At 38.3% G+C, this 17,843-nt stretch overlaps 1 protein-coding gene across 1 annotated transcript in view; it reads right to left on the bottom strand.

Annotated features, from left to right (window-relative positions):
• The window catches only part of LOC110517777 (uncharacterized), a 66,339-nt gene that overhangs the window by 21,281 nt on the left and 27,215 nt on the right, over positions 1–17,843 (bottom strand). The window contains exons 9-13 of the mRNA XM_090194550.1: positions 15,947–16,294; positions 15,338–15,640; positions 12,388–12,510; positions 10,682–10,720; positions 6,638–6,670 (exon numbers count right to left, since the gene is read on the bottom strand). Of these exons, the coding sequence (XP_090050676.1) occupies positions 6,638–6,670; positions 10,682–10,720; positions 12,388–12,510; positions 15,338–15,640; positions 15,947–16,294 (846 nt within the window). The remainder of the gene's footprint in view (positions 1–6,637; positions 6,671–10,681; positions 10,721–12,387; positions 12,511–15,337; positions 15,641–15,946; positions 16,295–17,843) is intronic.

A 17,843-nucleotide genomic window follows, 5' to 3' on the forward strand; every position in this document is an offset into this window, starting at 1 on the left:
TCTGGCCCTTCTATAACAGACTACTGTTCTGGTCCTCTCTTCTATAACATTAGACTACTGTTCTGGTCCTCTCTTCTATAACATTAGAATACTGTTCTGGTCCTCTCTTCTATAACATTAGACTACTGTTCTGGCCCTCTCTTCTATAACATTAGACTACTGTTCTGGTCCTCTCTTCTATAACATTAGACTACTGTTCTGGTCCTCTCTTCTATAACAGACTACTGTTCTGGTCCTCTCTTCTATAACAGACTACTGTTCTGGTCCTCTCTTCTATATCAGACTACTGTTCTGGTCCTCTCTTCTATAACATTAGACTACTGTTCTGGTCCTCTCTTCTATAACATTAGAATACTGTTCTGGTCCTCTCTTCTATAACATTAGACTACTGTTCTGGTCCTCTCTTCTATAACAGACTACTGTTCTGGTCCTCTCTTCTATAACAGACTACTGTTCTGGTCCTCTCTTCTATATCAGACTACTGTTCTGGTCCTCTCTTCTATAACATTAGACTACTGTTCTGGTCCTCTCTTCTATATCAGACTACTGTTCTGGCCCTTCTATAACAGACTACTGTTCTGGTCCTCTCTTCTATAACATTAGACTACTGTTCTGGTCCTCTCTTCTATAACATTAGACTACTGTTCTGGTCCTCTCTTCTATAACATTAGACTACTGTTCTGGCCCTCTCTTCTATAACATTAGACTACTGTTCTGGCCCTCTCTTCTATAACATTGGACTACTGTTCTGGTCCTCTCTTCTATAACATTGGACTACTGTTCTGGTCCTCTCTTCTATAACATTAGACTACTGTTCTGGTCCTCTCTTCTATAACATTAGAATACTGTTCTGGTCCTCTCTTCTATAACATTAGACTACTGTTATGGTCCTCTCTTCTATAACATTAGAATACTGTTCTGGTCCTCTCTTCTATAACATTAGACTACTGTTCTGGTCCTCTCTTCTATAACAGACTACTGTTCTGGTCCTCTCTTCTATAACAGACTACTGTTCTGGTCCTCTCTTCTATATCAGACTACTGTTCTGGTCCTCTCTTCTATAACATTAGACTACTGTTCTGGTCCTCTCTTCTATATCAGACTACTGTTCTGGCCCTTCTATAACAGACTACTGTTCTGGTCCTCTCTTCTATAACATTAGACTACTGTTCTGGTCCTCTATTCTATAACATTAGAATACTGTTCTGGTCCTCTCTTATATAACAGACTACTGTTCTGTCCACTCTTCTATAACATTATACTACTGTTCTGGTCCTCTCTTCTATATCAGACTACTGTTCTGGTCCTCTCTTCTATATTATTATACTACTGTTCTGTCCACTCTTCTATAACATTATACTACTGTTCTGGTTCTCTCTTCTATAACATTAGACTACTGTTCTGGTCCTCTATTCTCTACCAGACTACTGTTCTGGTCCTCTCTTCTATAACATTAGACTGCTGTTCTGGTCCTCTATTCTCTACCAGACTACTGTTCTGGTCCTCTCTTCTATAACATTAGACTACTGTTCTGGTCCTCTCTTCTATAACATTAGACTACTGTTCTGGTCCTCTCTTCTATAACAGACTACTGTTCTGGTCATCTCTTCAAAAACATTTGACTACTGTTCTGGTCCTCTCTTCTATAACATTAGACTACTGTTCTGGTCCTCTCTTCTATAACAGACTACTGTTCTGGTCATCTCTTCTATAACATTAGACTACTGTTCTGGTCCTCTCTTCTATAACATTAAACTACTGTTCTGGTCCTCTCTTCTATAACATTAGACTACTGTTCTGGCCCTTCTATAACAGACTACTGTTCTGGTCCTCTCTTCTATAACATTAAACTACTGTTCTGGTCCTCTCTTCTATAACATTAGACTACTGTTCTGGCCCTTCTATAACAGACTACTGTTCTGGTCCTCTCTTCTATAACATTAGACTACTGTTCTGGTCCTCTCTTCTATAACATTAGACTACTGTTCTGGTCCTCTCTTCTATAACAGACTACTGTTCTGGTCCTCTCTTCTATAACATTAGACTACTGTTCTGGTCCTCTCTTCTATAACATTAAACTACTGTTCTGGTCCTCTCTTCTATAACATTAGACTACTGTTCTGGTCCTCTCTTCTATAACATTAGACTACTGTTCTGGTCCTCTCTTCTATAACATTAGACTACTGTTCTGGCCCTCTCTTCTATAACATTGGACTACTGTTCTGGTCCTCTCTTCTATAACATTAGACTACTGTTCTGGTCCTCTCTTCTATAACATTAGACTACTGTTCTGGCCCTCTCTTCTATAACATTAGACTACTGTTCTGGCCCTCTCTTCTATAACATTGGACTACTGTTCTGGTCCTCTCTTCTATAACATTGGACTACTGTTCTGGTCCTCTCTTCTATAACATTAGACTACTGTTCTGGTCCTCTCTTCTATAACATTAGAATACTGTTCTGGTCCTCTCTTCTATAACATTAGACTACTGTTCTGGTCCTCTCTTCTATAACATTAGAATACTGTTCTGGTCCTCTCTTCTATAACATTAGACTACTGTTCTGGTCCTCTCTTCTATAACAGACTACTGTTCTGGTCCTCTCTTCTATAACAGACTACTGTTCTGGTCCTCTCTTCTATATCAGACTACTGTTCTGGTCCTCTCTTCTATAACATTAGACTACTGTTCTGGTCCTCTCTTCTATATCAGACTACTGTTCTGGCCCTTCTATAACAGACTACTGTTCTGGTCCTCTCTTCTATAACATTAGACTACTGTTCTGGTCCTCTCTTCTATAACATTAGAATACTGTTCTGGTCCTCTCTTCTATAACATTAGACTACTGTTCTGGCCCTCTCTTCTATAACATTAGACTACTGTTCTGGTCCTCTCTTCTATAACATTAGACTACTGTTCTGGTCCTCTCTTCTATAACAGACTACTGTTCTGGTCCTCTCTTCTATAACAGACTACTGTTCTGGTCCTCTCTTCTATATCAGACTACTGTTCTGGTCCTCTCTTCTATAACATTAGACTACTGTTCTGGTCCTCTCTTCTATAACATTAGAATACTGTTCTGGTCCTCTCTTCTATAACATTAGACTACTGTTCTGGTCCTCTCTTCTATAACAGACTACTGTTCTGGTCCTCTCTTCTATAACAGACTACTGTTCTGGTCCTCTCTTCTATATCAGACTACTGTTCTGGTCCTCTCTTCTATAACATTAGACTACTGTTCTGGTCCTCTCTTCTATATCAGACTACTGTTCTGGCCCTTCTATAACAGACTACTGTTCTGGTCCTCTCTTCTATAACATTAGACTACTGTTCTGGTCCTCTCTTCTATAACATTAGACTACTGTTCTGGTCCTCTCTTCTATAACATTAGACTACAGTTCTGGTCGTCTCTTCTATAACATTAGACTACTGTTCTGGTCCTCTCTTCTATAACATTAGACTACTGTTCTGGTCCTCTCTTCTATAACATTAGACTACTGTTCTGGTCCTCTCTTCTATAACATTAGACTACTGTTCTGGTCCTCTCTTCTATAACATTAGACTACTGTTCTGGTCCTCTCTTCTATATCAGACTACTGTTTTGGCCCTCTATTCTATAACAGACTACTGTTCTGGCCCTCTATTCTATAACAGACTACTGTTCTGGCCCTCTATTCTATAACAGACTACTGTTCTGGTCCTCTATTCTATAACAGACTACTGTTCTGGCCCTCTATTCTATAACATTATACTACTGTTCTGGTCCTCTATTCTATAACAGACTAGTGTTCTGGTCCTCTCTTCTATAACAGACTACTGTTCTGGTCCTCTCTTCTATATCAGACTACTGTTCTGGTCCTCTATTCTATAACAGACTACTGTTCTGGCCCTCTATTCTATAACATTATACTACTGTTCTGGTCCTCTATTCTATAACAGACTACTGTTCTGGTCCTCTATTCTATAACAGACTACTGTTCTGGCCCTCTCTTCTATAACATTGGACTACTGTTCTGGTCCTCTCTTCTATAACAGACTAGTGTTCTGGTCCTCTATTCTATAACAGACTAGTGTTCTGGCCCTTCTATAACAGACTACTGTTCTGGTCCTCTCTTCTATAACAGACTAGTGTTCTGGTCCTCTATTCTATAACAGACTAGTGTTCTGGCCCTTCTATAACAGACTACTGTTCTGGTCCTCTCTTCTATAACAGACTACTGTTCTGGTCCTCTCTTCTATAACAGACTACTGTTCTGGTCCTCTCTTCTATAACAGACTACTGTTCTGGTCCTCTCTTCTATAACAGACTACTGTTCTGGTCCTCTCTTCTATAACATTAGACTACTGTTCTGGTCCTCTATTCTATAACAGACTAGTGTTCTGGCCCTTCTATAACAGACTACTGTTCTGGTCCTCTCTTCTATAACAGACTACTGTTCTGGTCCTCTATTCTATAACAGACTACTGTTCTGGTCCTCTCTTCTATAACATTAGACTACTGTTCTGGTCCTCTATTCTATAACAGACTAGTGTTCTGGCCCTTCTATAACAGACTACTGTTCTGGTCCTCTATTCTATAACATTGGACTACTGTTCTGGTCCTCTCTTCTATAACATTGGACTACTGTTCTGGTCCTCTCTTCTATAACAGACTAGTGTTCTGGTCCTCTATTCTATAACAGACTACTGTTCTGGTCCTCTATTCTATAACAGACTACTGTTCTGGCCCTTCTATAACAGACTAGTGTTCTGGTCCTCTATTCTATAACAGACTACTGTTCTGGTCCTCTCTTCTATAACAGACTACTGTTCTGGTCCTCTCTTCTATATCAGACTACTGTTCTGGTCCTCTCTTCTATAACAGACTACTGTTCTGGTCCTCTATTCTATAACAGACTAGTGTTCTGGCCCTTCTATAACAGACTAGTGTTCTGGTCCTCTATTCTATAACAGACTACTGTTCTGGTCCTCTCTTCTATTTATTTTCAACTCTCCATATCGCAGCTTTTCTATTATTGAATTAAACTTCAACAATGTCTGTTTTTTTTACCTCCGTGGATTGATGTCAACTTTTTCTGCCCGTTCCCAAAAACATTTTTTTTGGCGATTGATAATAATGAAAGAAAAAAATCAATGTAGACTAGAATTAGAACTAGAATTATACATTTATGGATTTTTTTTTTTTAAAAGGTGTTGTTTCTCTTTATTTAACCCGCCACCCACCTGCCCCTTTAATGGCCCTAAACCCAAAGTATCCCTTTAAGGTGTTGTTTCTCTTTATTTAACCCACCACCCACCTGCCCCTTTAATGGCCCTAAACCCAAAGTATCCCTTTAAGGTGTTGTTTCTCTTTATTCAACCCGCCACCCACCTGCCCCTTTAATGGCCCTAAACCCAAAGTATCCCTTTAAGGTGTTGTTTCTCTTTATTCAACCCGCCACCCACCTGCCCCTTTAATGGCCCTAAACCCAAAGTATCCCTTTAAGGTGTTGTTTCTCTTTATTCAACCCGCCACCCACCTGCCCCTTTAATGGCCCTAAACCCAAAGTATCCCTTTAAGGTGTTGTTTCTCTTTATTCAACCCGCCACCCACCTGCCCCTTTAATGGCCCTAAACCCAAAGTATCCCTTTAAGGTGTTGTTTCTCTTTATTCAACCCGCCACCCACCTGCCCCTTTAATGGCCCTAAACCCAAAGTATCCCTTTAAGGTGTTGTTTCTCTTTATTCAACCCGCCACCCACCTGCCCCTTTAATGGCCCTAAACCCAAAGTATCCCTTTAAGGTGTTGTTTCTCTTTATTCAACCCGCCACCCACCTGCCCCTTTAATGGCCCTAAACCCAAAGTATCCCTTTAAGGTGTTGTTTCTCTTTATTCAACCCGCCACCCACCTGCCCCTTTAATGGCCCTAAACCCAAAGTATCCCTTTAAGGTGTTGTTTCTCTTTATTCAACCCGCCACCCACCTGCCCCTTTAATGGCCCTAAACCCAAAGTATCCCTTTAAGGTGTTGTTTCTCTTTATTCAACCCGCCACCCACCTGCCCCTTTAATGGCCCTAAACCCAAAGTATCCCTTTAAGGTGTTGTTTCTCTTTATTCAACCCGCCACCCACCTGCCCCTTTAATGGCCCTAAACCCAAAGTATCCCTTTAAGGTGTTGTTTCTCTTTATTCAACCCGCCACCCACCTGCCCCTTTAATGGCCCTAAACCCAAAGTATCCCTTTAAGGTGTTGTTTCTCTTTATTCAACCCGCCACCCACCTGCCCCTTTAATGGCCCTAAACCCAAAGTATCCCTTTAAGGTCTTGTTTCTCTTTATTCAACACACCACCCACCTGCCCCTTTAATGGCCCTAAACCCAAAGTATCCCTTTAAGGTGTTGTTTCTCTTTATTCAACCCGCCACCCACCTGCCCTTTTAATGGCCCTAAACCCAAAGTATCCCTTTAAGGTCTTGTTTCTCTTTATTCAATCCCTTTAAGACCCCCCCAGATATCCCTTTAAGACCCCCCCCCCCAGTTATCCCTTTAAGACTCCCCCAGATATCCCTTTAAGACTCCCCCAGATATCCCTTTAAGACTCCCACAGATATCCCTTTAAGACCACCCCCAGATATCCCTTTAAAAAAAACAGACACTTACCCTTCTCCTCTACATGCTGTCTAATGCGCTCCTCTGTAGATTGAGAGACAACAAATTAACATAAGAGTTAGCATCATGAACTCTATATATACACACAGACCCACACGCACACACACACACACACACACACACACAGATGTCCAAAATGAACGAATGTTGTGCATTAGATGACTTGACGCAGTCTCAGTGTGGATGAGCCTAGTAGGTGATTTATTGTTAACTTACATTTTAACGAAACAGTTTGTTATAAATCAGGGATTTGGATACACAGACCCACGAGACACTGCCCCACCTTAATTAAAGTTGCCCATCCCTGTCCTAAATAGTGTGTACTATGATGAGTACACAGTATGTCCTCAATAGTATGTAGTATGATGAGTACACAGTATGTCCTCAATAGTGTGTACTATGATGAGTACACAGTATGTCCTCAATAGTATGTAGTATGATGAGTACACAGTATGTCCTCAATAGTGTGTAGTGTGATGAGTACATGGTATGTAGTTTTAGTAAGTTGTAGGTAAAACAGATTAGATCAATCCTTCTTATTATAGATCAGACTAGTATGTTGATATTTGTTGCTGACTGCATACGTTTCTATTAAACAGTATGTCCTTAATAGTATGTAGAATGATTAGTACACAGTATGTCCTCAATAGTATGTAGTATGATGAGTACACAGTATCTCCTAAATAGTATGTAGTATGATGAGTACATGGTATGTAGTTTTAGTAAGTTGTAGGTAAAACAGATTAGATCAATCCTTCTTATTATAGATCAGACTAGTATGTTGATATTTGTTGTTGACTGCATACGTTTCTATTAAACAGTATGTCCTTAATAGTATGTAGTATGATGAGTACCCAGTATGTCCTCAATAGTATGTAGAATGATTAGTACACAGTATGTCCTCAATAGTATGTAGTATGATGAGTACCCAGTATGTCCTCAATAGTATGTAGAATGATTAGTACACAGTATGTCCTCAATAGTATGTAGAATGATTAGTACACAGTATGTCCTCAATAGTATGTAGAATGATTAGTACACAGTATGTCCTCAATAGTATGTAGAATGATTAGTACACAGTATGTCCTCAATAGTATGTAGAATGATTAGTACACAGTATGTCCTCAATAGTATGTAGAATGATTAGTACACAGTATGTCCTCAATAGTATGTAGAATGATTAGTACACAGTATGTCCTCAATAGTATGTAGAATGATTAGTACACAGTATGTCCTCAATAGTATGTAGTATAATTAGTACACAGTACGTCCTCAATAGTATGTAGAATGATTAGTACACAGTACGTCCTCAATAGTATGTAGTATAATTAGTACACAGTATGTCCTCAATAGTATGTAGTATAATTAGTACACAGTATGTCCTCAATAGTATGTAGTATAATTAGTACACAGTATGTCCTCAATAGTATGTAGTATAATTAGTACACAGTATGTCCTCAATAGTATGTAGTATAATTAGTACACAGTATGTCCTCAATAGTATGTAGTATGATGAGTACCCAGTATGTCCTTAATAGTATGTAGTATAATTAGTAAACAGTATGTCCTCAATAGTATGTAGTATGATGAGTACCCAGTATGTCCTTAATAGTATGTAGAATGATTAGTACACAGTATGTCCTCAATAGTATGTAGTATAATTAGTACACAGTATGTCCTCAATAGTATGTAGTATAATTAGTACACAGTATGTCCTTAATAGTATGTAGTATGATGAGTACCCAGTATGTCCTTAATAGTATGTAGTATAATTAGTACACAGTATGTCCTCAATAGTATGTAGTATGATGAGTACCCAGTATGTCCTTAATAGTATGTAGAATGATTAGTACACAGTATGTCCTCAATAGTATGTAGTATAATTAGTACACAGTATGTCCTCAATAGTATGTAGTATAATTAGTACACAGTATGTCCTTAATAGTATGTAGTATAATTAGTACACAGTATGTCCTCAATAGTATGTAGTATGATGAGTACACAGTATGTCCTCAATAGTATGTAGAATGATTAGTACACAGTATGTCCTCAATAGTATGTAGTATAATTAGTACCCAGTATGTCCTCAATAGTATGTAGTATAATTAGTACACAGTATGTCCTCAATAGTATGTAGTATAATTAGTACACAGTATGTCCTCAATAGTATGTAGTATAATTAGTACACAGTATGTCCTCAATAGTATGTAGTATAATTAGTACCCAGTATGTCCTCAATAGTATGTAGTATAATTAGTACCCAGTATGTCCTTAATAGTATGTAGTATAATTAGTACCCAGTATGTCCTTAATAGTATGTAGTATAATTAGTACCCAGTATGTCCTCAATAGTATGTAGTATAATTAGTACCCAGTATGTCCTTAATAGTATGTAGTATAATTAGTACCCAGTATGTCCTTAATAGTATGTAGTATAATTAGTACCCAGTATGTCCTCAATAGTATGTAGTATAATTAGTACCCAGTATGTCCTTAATAGTATGTAGTATAATTAGTACCCAGTATGTCCTCAATAGCATGTAGTATAATTAGTACCCAGTATGTCCTCAATAGCATGTAGTATAATTAGTACCCAGTATGTCCTCAATAGCATGTAGTATAATTAGTACCCAGTATGTCCTTAATAGTATGTAGTATAATTAGTACCCAGTATGTCCTCAATAGTATGTAGTATAATTAGTACCCAGTATGTCCTTAATAGTATGTAGTATAATTAGTACCCAGTATGTCCTTAATAGTATGTAGTATAATTAGTACCCAGTATGTCCTTAATAGTATGTAGTATAATTAGTACCCAGTATGTCCTTAATAGTATGTAGTATAATTAGTACCCAGTATGTCCTCAATAGTATGTAGTATAATTAGTACCCAGTATGTCCTTAATAGTATGTAGTATAATTAGTACCCAGTATGTCCTTAATAGTATGTAGTATAATTAGTACCCAGTATGTCCTTAATAGTATGTAGTATAATTAGTACCCAGTATGTCCTTAATAGTATGTAGTATAATTAGTACCCAGTATGTCCTTAATAGTATGTAGTATAATTAGTACCCAGTATGTCCTTAATAGTATGTAGTATAATTAGTACCCAGTATGTCCTCAATAGTATGTAGTATAATTAGTACCCAGTATGTCCTCAATAGCATGTAGTATAATTAGTACCCAGTATGTCCTCAATAGCATGTAGTATGATTAGTACCCAGTATGTCCTCAATAGCATGTAGAATGATTAGTACACAGTATGTCCTCAATAGTATGTAGAATGATTAGTACACAGTATGTCCTCAATAGCTTGTAGTATAATTAGTACACAGTATGTCCTCAATAGTATGTAGTATAATTAGTACACAGTATGTCCTCAATAGTATGTAGTATAATTAGTACCCAGTATGTCCTCAATAGTATGTAGTATAATTAGTACCCAGTATGTCCTCAATAGTATGTAGTATAATTAGTACACAGTATGTCCTCAATAGTATGTAGTATAATTAGTACACAGTATGTCCTCAATAGTATGTAGTATAATTAGTACCCAGTATGTCCTCAATAGTATGTAGTATAATTAGTACCCAGTATGTCCTCAATAGTATGTAGTATAATTAGTACACAGTATGTCCTCAATAGTGTGTAGTATAATTAGTACACAGTATGTCCTCAATAGTATGTAGTGAATGTAGACTACATTTCAAATGGTATTTAAATCCAGGTCTGACACACACATTGTCCACCTACCTGGCCCTCTATTCTATAACAGACTAGTGTTCTGGCCCTCTCAGGTCTGACACACACATTGTCCACCTACCTGGCCCTCTATTCTATAACAGACTAGTGTTCTGGCCCTCTCAGGTCTGACACACACATTGTCCACCTACCTGGCCCTCTATTCTATAACAGACTAGTGTTCTGGCCCTCTCAGGTCTGACACACACATTGTCCACCTACCTGGCCCTCTATTCTATAACAGACTAGTGTTCTGGCCCTCTCAGGTCTGACACACACATTGTCCACCTACCTGTATCCAGCTTAGTCTGAAGATCTAGATTTTTTTTCACTGTAAATACAAAGAAAACAGAAATGAATAAACCAAATAAATAACATCCTGTATCGACACTTAGAAAAACACTGAACCAAGAATGAGAGCACCAGCTGTTCCGGATGACTGTGTGATCACGCTCTCCGTAACTGATGTGAGTAAGACCTTTAAACAGGTTAACATTCGCAAAGTCATGGGGCCAGACGTCAAGGCTTTGTGATGTCCACTCCAATACCTTGACTTTGTTGTCCTTAAGCCATTTTGCCACAACTTTGGAAGTATGCTTGGGGTCATTGTCCATTTGGAAGACCCATTTGTGTCCAAGCTTTAACTTCCTCACTGATGTCTTGAGATGTTGCTCCAATGTATCCACATAATTTTCCAACCTCATGATGCCATCAATTATGTGAAGTGCACCAGCCCCTCCTGCAGCAAAGCACCCCCACAACATGATGCTGCCACCCCCGTGCTTCACGGTTGGGATGGTGTTCCTCAGCTTGCAAGCCTCCCCCTTTTTCCTCCAAATATAACAATGGTCATTATGGCCAAACAGTTCTGTTTTTGTTTCATCAGACCATAGGACATTTCTCCAAAAAGTACGATCTTTGTCCCTATGTGCAGTTGCAAACCGTAGTCTGGCTTTTTTATGGCGGTTTTGGAGCAATGGCTTCATTCTTGCTGAGCGGCCTTTCAGGTTATGTCGATATAGAACTCGTTTTACTGTGGATATAGATACTTTTGTACCTGTTTCTTCCAGAATCTTCACAAGGTCCTTTGCTGTTGTTCTGGGATTGATTTTCACTTTTCGCACCAAAATACATTCATCTCTAGGAGACAGAACGCGTCTCCTTCCTGAGAGGTATGACGGCTGCGTGGTCCCATGGTGTTTATACTTGCGTACTATTGTTTGTACAGATGAACGTGGTACCTTTAGGCGTTTGAAAATTGCTCCCAAGGATGAACCAGATTTGTGAAGGTCTACAATTTTTTTCTTAGGTCTTGGCTGATTTCTTTTGATTTTCCCACAATGTCAAGCAAAGAGGCACTGAGTTTGAAGGTAGGCCTTGACCTTTTGATCGGTTGTTGATTATGGTGATGCTATTATTTATTAAAGGGCAGCTGCTACTGCTCTTAAACTGTTGGATGCCATCTCCCATAATGCCCTACGTTTTGTTACAGGTGACTGTTATGATACTCAACACTGCATTCTGTATCAAGAGGTTGGCTGGACTTCACCATGGACCCATAGATCTCTGCATTCCTCCCTTTTTGTTTACAAGCCCCTTCTTCATAAACTTCTGTCTTAACTAACTTTGCAGTTGAAGTATAGACACCTGAGTTGGGTAACCCATTAATTCTTGAGGTTCCTAGGTTCTCCACGAGCAAATCTGCTTTTAGTTTTAATGCATCGTATTCCTAGAACAAAGCTAAAAATAAATGTTATCTTTAACTCTGCGTTGTTGGAAACGGACCATTTCAGTGTTAGTCTACACCTGTTGTTTACGAAGCATGTGACAAACAAAATGTTATTTGAAACAATAGGCCAGTACCTTAACACTTAAAATGACAGATAAATAGTTACAAATCAATAATTAAAATGGCAGCACGAAGGAAACAAGCAAGTAAAATGGTACAAAACCAAGAAGTTGATCGTAACAATCACAGAGTTCAAGACAAAAAACTACCTTCTTTCTTGAGTTTATGACGATGTTTTCTGCGAAAGTAGAACAGCACAACAACAACTACAATGGCTGCTACAGCTGGTATTATTATACCAACAATCCACCACACGCTAGGAAACATATCGTCTGAAACAGAGAGGAACCATCATAACATTAAAACATTACACAACATAAAAACACATACATATCTCCTGTATGACAGGTAGAACCATTATAACACCTATATATGTACTGTATGACAGGTAGAACCATTATAACACCTATATATCTACTGTATGACAGGTAGAACCATTATAACATTAAAACATTACACAACATAAAAACACATACATATCTACTGTATGACAGGTAGAACCAGTATAACGCATTATAACACCTATATATCTACTGTATGACAGATAGAACCCTTATAACACATTATAACACCTATATATCTACTGCATGACAGGTAGAACCATTATAACACATATATATCTCCTGTATGACAGGTAGAACCATTATAACATAAAAACATTACACAACATAAAAACACATACATATCGCCTGTATGACAGGTAGAACCATTATAATGCATTATAACACCTATATATCTCCTGTACGACAGGTAGAACCATTATAACACATTATAACACCTATATATATCCTGTATGACAGGTAGAACCATTATAACGCATTATAACACCTATATATCTCCTGTATGACAGGTAGAACCATTATAATGCAATATAACACCTATATATCTCCTGTATGACAGGTAGAACCATTATAACGCATTATAACACCTATATATCTCCTGTATAACAGGTAGAACCATTATAACACCTATATATCTCCTGTATGACAGATAGAACCATTATAACACATTATAACACCTATATATATCCTGTATGACAGGTAGAACCATTATAACGCATTATAACACCTATATATCTCCTGTATGACAGGTAGAACCATTATAATGCAATATAACACCTATATATCTCCTGTATGACAGGTAGAACCATTATAACGCATTATAACACCTATATATCTCCTGTATAACAGGTAGAACCATTATAACACCTATATATCTCCTGTATGACAGGTAGAACCATTATAACACCTATATATGCTGCTGCTCCAGTTTCAACTATTCTGCCTTATTATTATTCGACCATGCTGGTCATTTATGAACATTTGAACATCTTGACCATGTTCTGTTATAATCTCCACCCGGCACAGCCAGAAGAGGACTGGCCACCCCACATAGCCTGGTTCCTCTCTAGGTTTCTTCCTAGGTTCCGGCCTTTCTAGGGAGTTTTTCCTAGCCACCGTGCTTCTTCACCTGCATTGCTTGCTGTTTGGGGTTTTAGGCTGGGTTTCTGTACAGCACTTTGAGATATCAGCTGATGTACGAAGGGCTATATAAAATAAATTGGATTGATAAAATAAATTTGATTGATATATCTACTGTATGACAGATAGAACCCTTATAACACATTATAACACCTATATATCTACTGTATGACAGGTAGAACCATTATAACACATTATAACACCTATATATCTACTGTATGACAGATAGAACCCTTAACACATTATAACACCTATATATCTACTGTATGACAGGTAGAACCATTATAACATAAAAACATTACACAACATAAAAACACGTACATATCGCCTGTATGACAGGTAGAACCATTATAATGCATTATGACACCTATATATCACCTGTATGACAGGTAGAACCATTATAACGCATTATAACACCTATATATCTCCTGTAAGACAGGTAGAACCATTATAACACATTATAACACCTATATCTACTGTATGACAGGTAGAACCATTATAACACATTATAACACCTATATATCTACTGTATGACAGGTAGAATAATTATAACACCTATATATCTACTGTATGACAGGTAGAACCATTATAACACCTATATATCTACTGTTAGACAGGTAGAACCATTATAACACATTATAACACCTATATATCTACTGTATGACAGGTAGAACCATTATAACACCTATATATCTACTGTATGACAGGTAGAACCATTATAACACCTATATATCTACTGTATGACAGGTAGAACCATTACAACACATTATAACACCTATATATCTACTGTATGACAGGTAGAACCATTATAACACCTATATATCTACTGTATGACAGGTAAAACCCTTATAACACATTATAACACCTATATATCTAATGTATGACAGGTAAAACCATTATGACACATTATAACACCTATATATCTACTGTATGACAGGTAGAACCATTATAACACCTATTTATCTACTGTATGACAGGTAGAACCATTATAACACCTATATATCTACTGTATGACAGGTAAAACCATTATAACACCTATATATCTACTGTATGACATGTATAACCATTAATACACCTATATATCTACTGTATGACAGGTAGAACCATTATAACACATTATAACACCTATATATCTACTGTATGACAGGTAGAACCATTATAACACATTATAACACCTATATATCTACTGTATGACAGGTAGAACCATTCTGACACATTATAACACCTATATATCTACTGTATGACAGGTAGAACCATTATGACGCATTATAACACCTATATATTTACTGTATGACAGGTAGAACCATTGCAACACCTATATATCTACTGTATGACAGGTAGAGCCATTATAACACCTATATATCTACTGTATGACAGGTAAAACCATTATAACACATTATAACACCTATATATCTACTGTATGACAGGTAGAACCATTATAACACATTATAACACCTATATATCTACTGTATGACAGGGAGTAAATTATAGTATATAACATAATACAACTCAAAACAGCTTAGACCATCAAGGTCATCCTATTGGAAACCCGATCTTTTCCACTAGTCTATCTAAAGAAAAGGCCTCAGGTACGTGGGTTAACCAATGAAAACCTCACCTGGGACATGAATCTGTGTCTCCCTTGTCTGGTTGATCTGCGGCTGTACAACTCTACAGGTGAACCTGTTGTTGTCAGTGTTCCGGATGGTGACATATCGTCTCACGGTGTAGCGACCCTCAGGGTTCATCTCGGTCTCTGTTGAGTTGCTTGTCTCAGTGGGTTCAGTAGCAGAGAGGACGTTTCCATGACTGTCCAACCACTCAAGCTCGGGCTGTGGGTACCAGCCTCCGGAGTCACACTTCAGGACCACCCCCCAGTCTTTGGTTCCATTAATAGAGATCACTGGCTGAGATACAGCACCTACACAGATACAAGATAAAACAGAGATCACTGGCTGAGATACAGCACCTACACAGATACAAGATAAAACAGAGATCACTGGCTGAGATACAGCACCTACAGATACAAGATAAAATAGAGATCACTGGCTGAGATACAGCACCTACACAGATACAAGATAAAACAGAGATCACTGGCTGAGATACAGCACCTACACAGATACAAGATAAAAACAGACACGATCATTTCCCCTTTCAGCATATGATTGTACTATGATTGTACTCAGAAACCTCTGAACACTTGTCCACTCCAGTATTTATGATTTACCAACTATGAGTGGAATGGTTGTTTCCCTGGTCAGTATTGGAATGAAGCACTTGTAGTCTCCAGCATCAGAGAGGGTAACTCCGGTCAGTTTTAAAGAGACATTGCTGTTCTTCAGTTCTTCTTTAAACAGTGATGTCCTTCCCCTGTAGGACGGAAGCTGTTCACCGTTGGAGTCTCGACCTTCACGATAAAGATGGACCCTTTGAGTTTTCAGGTCAGATCTTGTCCACTCCACCATCATGTCCACAGCACTGACGTTGGGTTCCAGGTAACATGGTAGTATGACGTTTTCACCAGCCAAGGCAACGACTGGATCAGCTGAACCGACAAGTTGAATCTGAGACGACCCTGGAGAAAAAAAAACAAAATGACACGCTGAATGAAATACTTGAATTTTCTCCTTATGTGCGCCCTCTACTGACAAGAGTCTTAGCTAGCGCGAGCATGCTAACGTTAGCTAATGTTTTCATAACTAACCCGAGATTGTCACGACTTCCGCCAAAGTCAGTCCTTCTCCTTGTTCGGGCGGCGTTCGGCGGTCGACGTCACCGGCTTTCTAGCTTATCGCCGATCCACTTTTCATTTTCCATTTGTTTTGTCTTTTGTTTTCCACACACCTTGTTTCTATTCCCCAATTACATGTTCATTATTTAACCCTCTGGTTCCCCCATATTTGTGTGCGTGTTTGTATATAATGTTCAGGTCGTTACTTGTTGGCTGGTATTGTTTGTATATAATGTTCAGGTCGTTACTTGTTGGCTGGTATTGTTTGACGGGTTTGTTGCTACGCCCGTTATTTACGAGTGACCGGTTATTTCACACACCTTTAGTCTTTGTTTTATACTTGGTGCTGTTTGTGGAATAAATTACCTTACTACACTCATCTCTGCTCTCCTGCGCCTGATTCCATGCACCAGTTACCCACAGCCTGACGAAGATAGACCACAGCCTGTTGTTTCCAATGGGAGAAAATGAATCATTGTGGGCAGAACAAGCAAGGAAGAGCCAAAAATCGTGCTAGTGAGATCCTATTGGCTCGTTCAAGCATTTATTTGCATATTTTCGTGTGCGTGTGCGCATTAACTCAATCCGCTGTTGCACTCCTTATCAATTTGGCAAAGGGTAAAGTCACAAAAAAAGGGTAAAGTCACAAAAAAAACAGTCCACTCTGATGTCGATAATGTCATATTTTAGGCTTTTAAGCTCTGATTTAACTAGCTATGTATCTCATCTGGTTTCGGCGTGAGAAAATTAGTGAAGTCCAAAAAATGTCCACGAGAATTTATACACTCGTGGATGTGGCACCTCAGAAATAAAAGATGTGTCGGGGATTAGGAGCCCAAAAGAAGAACAGAAACCGCTTCAGGCTGGTTTCCACTTTAATGACTGTATGGGGTAGACAGTGTTTAATGACTGTATGGGGTAGACAGTGTTTAATGACTGTATGTGGTAGACAGTGTTTAATGACTGTATGTGGCAGACAGTGTTTAATGACTGTATGTGGCAGACAGTGTTTAATGACTGTAGGTTTCCACTTTAATGACTGTATGGGGTAGACAGTGTTTAATGACTGTATGGGGTAGACAGTGTTTAATGACTGTATGTGGTAGACAGTGTTTAATGACTGTAGGTTTCCACTTTAATGACTGTATGTCTGTTTTGATACTAGAACATGAAAACTGCATTTTTGTTACTTTCAGTAGTTCTGTGAAAATGTTTCTCACGTCGTCTACTAATTGACAGAGGATCGTGTCTGCCGATGTCCCCTTATAACGCGAGCACACAGTGTCAAAAACGGAATTTAAATGTATTTGGCTAAGGTGTATGTAAACTTCCGACTTCAACTGTAACTACCTCATCTATCACCAGTATCACTGATATGGTTACTGATATTATA

This window comes from Oncorhynchus mykiss, chromosome 13 (genome assembly GCF_057628025.1).
Source record: "Oncorhynchus mykiss isolate SJ-2025 chromosome 13, ASM5762802v1, whole genome shotgun sequence".
Classification (NCBI taxonomy): domain Eukaryota; kingdom Metazoa; phylum Chordata; class Actinopteri; order Salmoniformes; family Salmonidae; genus Oncorhynchus; species Oncorhynchus mykiss.